Raw genomic sequence first — 12,305 nt, 5'->3', positions numbered from 1 at the left:
ATATTCAACGGTGTCATTGGGTTGTTTATGCTGCACGAGCCTAAACTGGTTACCGTTCGATAAATCTAACTACCCCGTGTTCTTTTTTTTTTTTTTTTTGGCCTTTACCGATATTTGTTGTGATGATCTTCGACTATAATACAATAACCTTGCCGTCATTACTCCACCCCCCCCTTAAAGGTTTGTGTGTTGTTTTCTTTCTGTGTGTAGAAGATACATGACCTCCATGTGTAATCGTAATTTATCGTTGGCATTCCTGGACTGGTTGGATCGTACGTTTTCCTCCAAGTTTAATTTTCATTTGGTCTCTCCCCTCCTGCCCCCCCCCGATAACTAAATAATCTCGGAGATCCTTAAAATAGATGCTGAGTAAGAACGAGAAGGAGATCATTTGAATTGGATGTGTACAAACAGGTCTTTTAGTCTTTGCGCAGTTGGATACAAAGCAGTGACTAAGGTGACAAACGTCCTGTTGCTTCTCATTTATCATTTGTGGATCTGATTTCACGCGTGGAAAATCATGCACATGGAAGTATTAAAGTGGGACTCTACTGTTGAACAGACCTTCAAATAGAACGTCTGGGTCACCCTCGAAGTTTTCCTGTAATGTCCTTTGGTTGTTCATTTATGTTTTCTTTCAGTCATCAATTTCGATTAACTTCTGTTGAAAGTAAGGGTTTGTATATTACTACCAAATGGGGTAAATATTATCCCTACATCACTTTGTTTCTAGTTTTCATACTTCGTATAGTAATTTCTTGTCATATGGTAATTTGTCATAAAAATTACCCCTCAACCCCCTTGGGGGTGGAAGATGGAAGTGACTTCCCGAGTTGACTACTGTGCATGTGCACGAGTACTTGACATGTTCATCTGAAATATCCATCGATCATTTTTATTTGTACTTTTTTTTTTATTTTCTACACGATGAAACCAACAGATAGCATTTAGTTTTGCGTACAGCTTTCAAAATATGAATATTAATGTCCAAAGTGTACCTGACATCTCGTGTCTACAAAAACACGTTGGTGGCGTCATCTTGAGATATTTGACTGGAAATAAAACGAACGAAGATGCTAATTCATCATTCAAATACAGCTTAGGAATGTGGAATAGAATCAAGTGAGTTTTCAAATTTAAAAAAAAAAAAAAAAGTTTGTAAATGGTAGGTGCTGCCATCTACAGACGAATGTTACTAAATCTGAGTTTTTTTTTTTTAAATATCGGTAATTTCTCAAGAATCAACATCCAAATTCTTTTTTGGAAATAAAAGAGCTTGGATTTGAATCCCGTACTGTAATTAAGGGATTCGAATCACTCTGCTCCCCCTCCCCCTTATGTAACATTAGCAGACTCCATGTGTAAGCCAAAAGAGGTTGTTAAGAAGCATAGTTTTAGTAATTTGTGGAATTTTGGGGTTGTACATTTACTTGACAGCACTTAAAAGGGGTAATCTCAGTGCACGTGCCATGAATTATTGTCTCTCTCTCTCGTCTGTTAGCCAACGTTGTGTTTGCAGTTTTATTTTTCTCTTCGGTACCATTGCTGTCTTAACCTAATTAATAAAAGGCTCTCAGCCGATGTGGAATTATTACAAGTTTCTTTTCTGGTTCCATAATGAAAGCGCGAGAAGATAGAGTATCCCATTAGGAAGAGCACATTGGCTGTCAGATTAGTCAGCAGTGCTGTGACGATCGCATCACTCAACAGACAGTTGACTTGATAAATTAGTCTTTGTGACAGTAGCACCGCTAAGAAAAGTTTCGGATGGTGCTACAATAAAGAACCCTTTAGTTAAGTACTCAAAGAGTCTTGGAGTAGCAACTGGCATTTTAGTCAAGGCGCCTTAAAACTATTAGTCATATTAAAGCTGGGAAGCGAACCTCTATTATTTTAATAGGAGTTCATCGAGGCTTTTAATAAGTTTGTTCTATTTTTAGGATATTAATCTTCCATAGAGTGGTTGTTGGAGATTCATTTTCGTGTTAGTATAAAGCAGATAGTAAATTAAAATAATTATAATTGAACATTTATTACATATTTGATGCGAACTAATTGAGTGTCTTTATTTCAAGTGAATATTTATGTCTATGTAGAAATTTATGAATTTTTTGAAATATTTAAAAATTCATAAAGTTAAACATCTCTATTAAGAGACTCTATAGCTCAGTCGGTTTCGACGAAGTTTGGTTGGAGAGAGCTGGGTTGGAATCCCGTGTGAAGAACCTTAAGGATTTTCAAATGAAGGTACGTTAGTCGATCTCGTATGGAGGTCAAAGGATTTTTCTTATCAGAAACTTGGGAGTTTCCAGCTAAACAGGCAAACCGGTCATAAGAACACACGCAGTTTACAGACTTAAGATGTTACGGGAATAAGAATTAACCATTTGATTTCGAAAGCCTGCATGGTACGGGTGGACATACGTGGAAGCATACAAGAGGAAGGACGGATATCTATTAAAGATAAAAATCAATGGAGCCGAAAAATCCCTCTGTGCATATGTAGACAGAAGAGCAATTGCAATTTTGTGTATAACTTCGAGGATTCTTTTATTTTCTTTCTTTATTTTTTTTTTCCTGTGATGAAATGTTAAGCCATAGTTCGATGAAATGTTCGATGCATGAATTTTCTGGACACTAAATCATATTTACTAACCGATACACATAGATGTGCAGATTTTGTCATGTTAAGTATTATTAGAATAACAAGTAAAACACTTCTAGGCTGCATGTTTGTTTGTTTTTTTTCCCGCGGATTAAGCAAATATTTTTGATCAGTGAGAACACTGAGACCATCCTTTTAAACTACTCAAAAGGGATAAAATTGTTTCATGACCTTATGATAGCACCTACGTCTCAGTGAACTTCAACACTATATAAGCAAAACTTTCCCCGGGTGATACTAATAGTACACGGCATGAAAATTGGCTAGTCTACTGGGACATAGCTTCGTTAAGGGTCACCAAATGTAAGTATTTTGAAAAAGATGATTCCGTTTGTATATAAAATATTTCCAGTCAAATCTCAATTAAGTATGAAATAATAGTAATAAAAATATTCCCTCGATGAGCCTTCGGAATTCTTGGAGGGGTCACGAAATAATAATACTAAAGTGGCCAACCAGAAATGACTGCAATATATGGTTAAGTAGCTGGATTGATAAAACAATCCAGCTACTTGACTTCAACGCAACTAGATTGTATAGCAAGTATTCCAATCCTTATGACAAGTGTAAAAAAAAAAGCTAATATAAAATGGAATGTCTGTTTAGAGATATTTGTTGTTACCATTCTATTTAGCAAAACATAAATAATTAAAAATTGGTCAGTAGTTTACCGGAAGTGAACTTTTCTGAAACCGGATGTTACTTGTATCACGGTCTTAACAGCACAATCTAAGACCTCGATACAATATCACCATGTCGCGACCACAAACTTTCCGGAACTTCTGCAGTTTTCATAAAAGAATGTATTTTTTCTTCACTTTTTCCAACTTGGTCCACAAAAAAAAAAAAAAAAAAAAAAAAAAGACAGTTTTCGTTGTCACAGGAAACCACAAAAAGCACTTGAATGTAATTATGGCTCAATTGATGTGCTTCTATTGAACGATTACATCCCAAATTATTTCTTATTTCTTATCTCTCGAAGATCTAGATGAAAAATCCTGATAAATATTAATAAAAAGAGTGGATTTTTTTTTGGTGTCTGGAACGTAGGGTGAGTTTTTGATTTCCTGTATCTTCCTACTATGGCTAGCTGTGTATTGGAAATCATCTTGGCTCGCTGCCAAGTTTGAGCGGGGCCAACAATTGCGCTTTTGTGTTGACAAATGTTTCCCCGTTCCGGGAGAACAGCAACTTATTAAGTTATCTAGTCATTTCGTAAAAGATTTCCATCAATTATCTGGAGGTAAAGAAAAGAAGCAATAGTGAAATGACCGAAGCCAACTTTTCATAATTTTGAAGGCATTTCCGGCTGATAACAAGAGTAAAAAGAAGACTATACTTTGATCGATAGGTTTTTGAAAAGTTGGTAAACAATCGCCTTAAAAACGCGAATGCAATTCGGAATTTCTTGTATAAAAAACAATCTTGAAATCAGCTAGAGATGGGTGACATTACGTTAACTTTAGTTTTGAAAAGTATTCCATGAATGTGCAAAAGTATGTAATGAAAGACGTGACTTAAATGCAGATTAAATAATCAAAATCAGTAATTGCAGTTTTTTTTTTCACATGCCAGAGAAGAATGCGGATCAAAATAATAGCAACAATTTCTGTTCTCGAATGTGATGCTATAACATCAGTAAAGCAGATACTGTTTTGGCATGACAGCAGCGTAACGTATGCTGCTATGAAATGCACAACTGTAACATGATGCAGCAGATTCTGTTTTCACATGTGCAACCATGACAACAACGTAACGTATGCTGCAATGAAATGTACAACTGTAACATGGTGCAGTAGATTCTGTTTTCACATGTGCAACCATGACAACAGCGTAACGTATGCTGCTATGAAATGTACAACTGTAACATGGTGCAGCAGATTCTGTTTTCACATGTGCAACCATGACAACAACATAACGTATGCTGCAATGAAATGCACAACTGTAACATGATGCAGCAGATTCTGTTTTCACATGTGCAACCATGACAACAGCGTAACGTATGCTGCTATGAAATGTACAACTGTAACATGGTGCAGCAGATTCTGTTTTCACATGTGCAACCATGACAACAGCGTAACGTATGCTGCTATGAAATGTACAACTGTAACATGTTGCAGCAGATTCTGTTTTCATGTGTGCAACCATGACAACAGCGTAACGTATGCTGCTATGAAATGTACAACTGTAACATGGTACAGCAGATTCTGTTTTCACGTGTGCAACCATGACAACAACGTAACGTATGCTGCTATGAAATGTACAACTGTAACATGGTGCAGCAGATTCTGTTTTCACGTGTGCAACCATGACAACAACGTAACGTATGCTGCTATGAAATGTACAACTGTAACATGGTGCAGCAGATTCTGTTTTCACATATGCAACCATGACAACAGCGTAACGTATGCTGGTATGAAATGTACAACTGTAACATGTTGCAGCAGATTCTGTTTTGGCATGTGTAACCAAATTGACAACAGCATAGCAGATGCTGTTTTCGAATGTGTAGTTACGACATCGGTGCAACAGCTGTTATGCAATGTGTACTTATAATAACCACATAGCAGATGCTGTTCTCGAATATATTCAAAACATTAGCGTAGCAGATGCCAGTACAACATGTGTTACTGTAATGCGTATAAAATGCATGCATTTGTAAACAATGGTTAAACAACAATGTATTAATAATTGTTCGAATTCAGCAATACATCAAAATTTACACAAATTGAGCTTCTGTAATTTTTTTAATTTCTTTTCTAGATTGTGCTTAATATTCTTCTTTGTCCATATTTATGTATATTTGCGAGCGTTTTTCTTTCTTCTTTATACAAATATTTGTGAAAGCCTATCCATGTTAATAAATAGCATATCTAATTTGAAGCTGCTCTTCTATTTTACAGTTACGCAAATGAATGAAGTTAGTAAAGTAAACAGTTCCACTTTATGTTCCGAAGAGAGAAAATTTATGGTAGATGGCGCTCGCAACACTCACTGTCGTGTAGATGATAAGCAGATCTGGAAATAACTGTCAAACTGGTCGTTTTTTAGTGTCCTGCGTTTCAACAAAATACCGCCAACGAAAACTTAAAGCGTAATTGAAAAATTTTGGCCCCGTAAAAAAAGGAAATTAAAAAGGATTATTGGAAGGTACGAGGGTTAAAAAAAAAGGATTAAAAATGATAGAAGATTGGTGCTTAAGATCTAAAAATTGCCCTTGTAGACAGAATTAATAAGAGCGTGGTCCAACAAATATCTAATAAGTAATTCAAAGTTTTTTTTATACTTTGTAAACATAAGGAATACATACGTTAGCGACATCTAGTGATAAAACTCATTTTAATTAGTTTTGCTAGCAGATATTGCCTCAGATTACAATAACACACCCAATCAAGGTTTTGTTTTGGCTACCTATGCTCTCAGAGAAAGAAAATGCTTCATTTTACAGTTGGCTTCTCCGAAATATCTTTACTTACGTACTTTACAAAGGATACGGTGGCCAAAGTTCATTTTTTTAACAAAAATACAGTTAGGCTGGTCAGTTGTATGTGTGTCTATATTTAGTAAAGATGGTTTCTAGTTTCACATTAATATCGTTAACTAGTGGCTAACAATTTTTAAGTTCGTTATCGACAATTAGAAACACTTCTTAATGGATAACTAGATTAACAACAGTACTAATCTAGTTATCCATTAGGAAGAATTTCTAATTGCCAATAACGAACTTAAAAATGAATTACAAACTACTCCTTCCATTTCGATAAATGGATACAGATACATTAATCCTTTGAAGGTGACTTTTTAACTCGATCTGTATCAGTCTGTATATACTATTTTGGTTCTGGTTTTAAACGAACTCTAGGACGCGAAGAATCTTTATCAGGGTTTTGCAAATGAAGATAAGATGTTGTTGTTGTGGTGGTTATAGCCTTTCGGCTGTTTAAAGGAAGCTTATAGCCATTATATACGCCACCATCTAGGTGGCGTATAAAATGGCTATGAGCAAGGTGGTTTCTCGTTGCCTTCCTTGCCGTACTATATCCTATGACTCTATTCTGTGTGTTCATGGGGCCGATTTGCCTGCTTGAAGGATGAAAAAACCCCAGATAAATTGGGGGAAAAACCCTGCTGTCCCCGCCCAAGACTGGCTAACTTGGCTATGCTGAAGAAGATCCTTGAGCTCCTCGCGTCATCGACGGGAATCGGACCTAGGACACTTCTTCCCTTGCGAAGCGCATAGCCACTAGGCTAACCGGGTGGACGAAGATAAGATAGCCTGCCAAAAAACAAAACAACAAAAAGAAAAAAGAAAGAAAAGAAAAAACGCAATTTAGAGACAAAATCCACTGGTTTCCCTGCAGGAGTTGTCTTAATTTTCATATCACCTCATTTGACTAATCAGAAAATATTTTAAGATTTATTTTATGATTAAATTCATTATTTAATTAATATAAAAGTTTATTAATTCTGATAATAATAATTAAATTCGTAATTAATTATATTAGATTAGATTATTCAACTTGTTAGGTCCTACTATTACATATTAATATATGGAAGTATACATGCGCGCGCGCACATACACACAATTCCAGAATTCTTATAACAAAGTTTAAGTTCAATTCTTAGGATTTTTAAATATATATATATGAGTGTATTAGGGATAAGATACAAATGCCATTGCTTTATTGTTCGTGTTCATCACGTATTCGTAACAGCTGGAAATGAGTCATACTCAATAGCGCAAAGGATGTTTACGGAAATATAAAGAAAATATGAATGGAAGGATGGAATAAATCAAAGGCAGATGTAAAGAAAATATTAAGTGTAAAGTGGCTTATATTTTTGGCCGATTTTCTGTTTCATTGATTAACAATTTGTAGACATTTAATTTTCTCAAAAGCGGATAAATTTAAATTTACGTAAATATTGTAAAGCTACTACAGATGGACAGACTTTTATGAAATTTAGTAATTTCATTTCATAAACATAATAATAAAATTTTGGTGTATGAATTTAATGCACAAACTACAAATAAAGGCCTTTTATTGCGACTGTTAATTTCCACATAGTTTGGAATAATAATTGTAATAATAGAGAACATAATATGCACGGGTTATAATATCCTCTTAGATTTTTAATTTCTTTTCTCGTTTTTATTTATTCGTTAAACTACCCGAATGAAGTACTTGATTTTTCCTGGAAAGCTCTGACAGCAATATGCTTATACATTCTAAAGACAACTATCAAATCTCTAACAAGAATGGCTCACAAAAAACATGAGTCATTTCCTCTGCCACAACTACACCATTATTATAGAAAAAATGCGAACATGTTTTAAAATATTTATACAAAAAAAATACTTATAAAAAATAAATAATTAATTAAAATAAATAAATAATAGAGTATACTTCTTTTTGACTATCACAACCTGAAAGTAATTTTTTTTTCGGAAACTAAGTTATTATAGCCATAGTAATGTTTCTTTATTTATTTTCGGAGTCTCGAATCGCACGAACAAGTTCGCAGTGTGTGTGTGGGGGGGGGGGGGGGTATTGTGTTTGTATGTCTTCGTATGCTAATAGGGTGCATTTCTATGTAACCTAGAATAAGGCCATCCATGCTTAAATTTCTATTTTTTTTTATGTTAGTACAGAATACTAATACAATTTTTTGTTGTACGTTATTTCCTTAATAATGATAAACAAATTGGATTTTGCAAACCCCCTAGAAATTGTAGATATAAGCGAATGAAAACGAATCCTCAACATATCTTCATAGCGTTAGTTTTAGCTGCAATAGGAGGCGTTTTAAAGATAATCGTCTTGAGTGTATACTCAAAGAACTAATCTTGCTAATAAATAACGTTTCTGTTCAGAAACGGATTAGATCAACCTCGGTAGAAACGCACAGTAAAAAGTTCTCTGAAAGCCTATTTTCAACTAACTATGTTTCGTTGTTCTTACTGCGTATTAAGGTTTGGAAAACGAAGGCTTACCAGGTTGGATTTCATGGATCAAGTAATTAAGATTACCATCTTTTTTTTTTTTTTTTTGTCTAACCTTGAAGGTGTCTTAGTGTAAGAGAATTGGAGCATGAAGACATTGCGTTGCAAACGTCAAGACAACCAAAATCATCTTTTTTACTTGCTGCAACTTCTTTCCGTTCAACTCACAAGGACCTTCATCAGATGTCTTTGAGTTTTTCCAGCCCTTTAATGCAATGTAAATTATGGAATAGTAGAATCCCGAAATGTCTAAAACAGCTTGTTGCCCGGATGTTTCTAATACCCAAAGCTAGCACCAAATAGTCTAGAAAGGTGCGATATTTTTCACGAGGTATCTGAATCCCCACAGGTATCTCTTCCGTCACTAAAAAAAAAAAAAAAAAAAAAAAAAAAAAAAAAAAAAAAACGCCTCTTTTCAAACGTAATCATGAATATGCTTTCCGATATTCTATCATTCTCGCCCCTGTATGTTTCTTTCGATCAATCAGGGGTTTCCTCTTGTTACTTTCCATCTTGTCCTTCATTATGTTTTAAGATAAGTGATGCAGACGAGGGGGTGAGGGGAGAGGAAAGCTTCGTGAGCACGTGCAGATAACACACCCAGGGTAGACATACGATTCAGACGGAGATAGGAGTCTAATGACTAAATTACTTTGCGGGACACATCTTAAACGCTATCCGAACAGTGGTCGAAGATGTGCCGCTTCTCGGTACTCTTCTAACAAGGAGGAAGGCGTCGCGTAAGTAAAAAAAAATAAAAATAAAAATAAAAGAGATTGTTAATTTCTTAAATCCAACAGGAGAAAAATCTTGCATCAGAATATGATTCCTCAACATTCATCTCGATCCCTTTCACCCGACCCTTCTTCCCTTTCACATTTATTACTTTCTCCTTCATATCTTTCTATAAAACGGCACAGAATAGATAGATGGCGCCATTTTCCGCGTCGTTTTACGTTCGTCGGAGCGTCTTTATTTGACTACGAAGTCAAAACATCTTTCAGAAATAAGTCGACCATTAACACAACATCCTGTCTTCAGCCACAGTACGTGGTTCGGAGGAATCCCAGGACCTGTAACTTCGCATCGCTGGCACGGAGTCAGAAGACATCGACCGAATCGGATGGAGGGGAGGGGGAAAAGATGAAGGGATGCTTGGGGGGGGGGATATAGTGGAGAATGCCAGCTCATCGCCTCGTGATGGATGGGGACGCAGTGCCGAAGCGATGGGCGCATTGCTATTGTTCTCTCTCGTCAAGCATCCTACTCCATCCTCATCCTCCTCCGCCTCCTGCCTCTAACATCCTCTTCTCTGACGGATGGAGATATTTATTACGACTATTCACTTTTCCAAAGTTCTGAGCGCAACAATGGACCCTTCTTTTTTATGTCTTCAAGTTTTCTAGAAAGTTTAGAGAAAATTCAGAATTGAAGCAGTTGCTTTGATCTCACTTTGTTGTGATTAAGCTAAGCTTCCTTTTTAGTATCGCAAGTCTTCGTGTTCTTTTCCATTAAAACAAAAAAAAAGTTTTGTTTTTTTTTTTGTTATGGATGCCTGTCATTATTTTGTTTTTTTTTTTAAGTATTGATCGTTCTCCATTGTATATTATTTTCTTTTCTCAGTAACTGTATCTGACGTCTTAAGTAATACAACAGGCTTAATAATATTCTTTTGATTGACCGTAAAGAAAATCGCAGTAAATCTTGTTGGGGATGAATCTATTCATATAATACAAGAGAATAATTATCAGTTTTGTAAAAAAAAAAAAAAAAAAAAAAAAAAAAAAAAAAAAAAAAAGATCAATAGCAAAATTCAAATATTTTATATTTGCTACTACAGGCGACATCTAGTGACTACTACTTAATCCATTGTTCGCATTGATAAATGGATATTATCATGCTTAGCTCAATATTCCCCCCAAGTCTCCAGTCACGTGATCGAAGAGTCACTAATCCAGATACTGCGTTTTTACATTAGCCACTGAAAACTTCGATCTCCTATAGAGGGCGAACGAGACAGATGTTGAACGCTAGGAGAAGCTGTCAATCGTATCTCAAAGATGCCTGTGCAACTATAAACTTGTTTTAAACGACTCAGTGGCGAAAACCAATCTTTGCGCATGCGCAGATTAATATTTTGTGCTATTATTGTAATAAACAACTAAAAACTTGTTATTATAATGATGGGAATTGTTCCATGTTTTTTTGATTTTAGACGATTTAAGGCATATCAGTAGGGAGAGAGAGAGAGGAGGGGGGGATGCAGTGTTTTCCGGATAGCACGTGCTCTGCACAATCTGAACAACAGGAGTTTAACGGAGCCGAGAGAGATTAAGCTGTCAGCCAGTGCGACAAATGAGAACCAGCGGTACATTCCCATGTGAAAAATCGAATCTTCAACGTCCTGCAGAGACCCTATAACTCAGTGTCTTGGTAGTGGTTTTAATATTTAAACAGACAAATTACATCTAAGGGAACAAATTGAATTATTTGTAGAAACAGATTGTCAGGCGGTTTCGTAAAATAGAAAATAATGGTCTGGATGAGAACAGATAAGAGAATCTAATAATTCAAACACGTTTTTTTTTTTTTTTTTTAAAGCTACTGTTGTTTTCTGATTATCAGGAACACTATTAATAAAGAAGGAATTCTTAAATGGCGAACGTAGTTTTCTCTTTGGATAGAAGAGGTTGTAATGAGAAAAGCATTTGCTCCGTAATGAACATTATGAGGTGGGGAAATTGTCATTAGTGAGATTGCGCAAGCCGTTCTTGGGAGATTTCTAAAATGAGCACCTTGAGTTCGTGGTCATGTTTAGATTTTCTTTTCTGATATTTTCCCAACTTGTTTATCGATGATTGAATGTTATGAATATGAATATTTATTTATTTTTTTAACGTTAGTTTTTGAATATTTCCAACAATAATACGTATAAACGACGTAAAATCATATTGTTATCATATTGCTACCACGCATTGAAAGTGAAAAATATTTAATCATTATCATTAAAATAATTAGGTGTTGTAAAATATTATAAAAAATCTTTTATAATTATTTTATAATTATTATTTTACTAAGTATTTTCAGGTACTTTTTTAGAAATATTTAGTTTTAATAAAAATAATTACATATAAATGTAAAATAAATCTCCTAACATCAAACACTTTAGTAGAATGAAGGTTAAAAATGTAATGATATGATTTACATATAGGCGTGTTTCATTGTTGATTTGAGCTGCATATTGATTTTGCATTGAATGCTGTGAATATTTATTTTTTAACGTTAGTTTTTGAATTTTAAAAATATTTCCAGTGATGTTTATATGAACCTGTGATGCAAAATCATATTGCTAATATATCTGCAATAAGTCCTTATAATATTGAGCTATTAAAGCTCTGATCATGGAAAGAGGGTAACAGCAATAGCCGAGCCTCAGTTAGAACTTCATTGGCTACAGCAATGCCATCCATTACCCTCCAAGGGTATTAATCACCGCATCTCAACCTGTCCCTCCTGCAATAAGTGACTGACAATTGACATTTATGTCTTTAGGGGTGAAGCAAGGTGCTTTTCATATTCCCCGCTATCTGTTGTGGTTACAGTGAGGGTAAAATTTATGAGCAGTTTGCTCGCCCT

At 35.1% G+C, this 12,305-nt stretch overlaps 1 protein-coding gene across 1 annotated transcript in view; it reads left to right on the top strand.

The window, feature by feature from the left end:
- The first annotated feature begins 9,491 nt into the window (after positions 1–9,491).
- Positions 9,492–12,305, top strand: part of LOC150096330 (netrin receptor UNC5C-like) — a 164,343-nt gene continuing 161,529 nt past the window's right edge. Inside the window, exon 1 of the mRNA XM_090409032.1 lies at positions 9,492–9,744. Within this exon, the coding sequence (XP_090265158.1) occupies positions 9,492–9,744 (253 nt within the window). The remainder of the gene's footprint in view (positions 9,745–12,305) is intronic.

Source organism: Typopeltis vanoorti, chromosome 19 (genome assembly GCF_054136105.1).
Source record: "Typopeltis vanoorti isolate ZY-2024b chromosome 19, IOZ_Tvanoo_1.0, whole genome shotgun sequence".
Lineage (NCBI taxonomy): Eukaryota > Metazoa > Arthropoda > Arachnida > Uropygi > Thelyphonidae > Typopeltis > Typopeltis vanoorti.
Note: the sequence above shows the minus strand (reverse complement) of the source record. Positions and strands in the feature narration are given on the sequence as shown.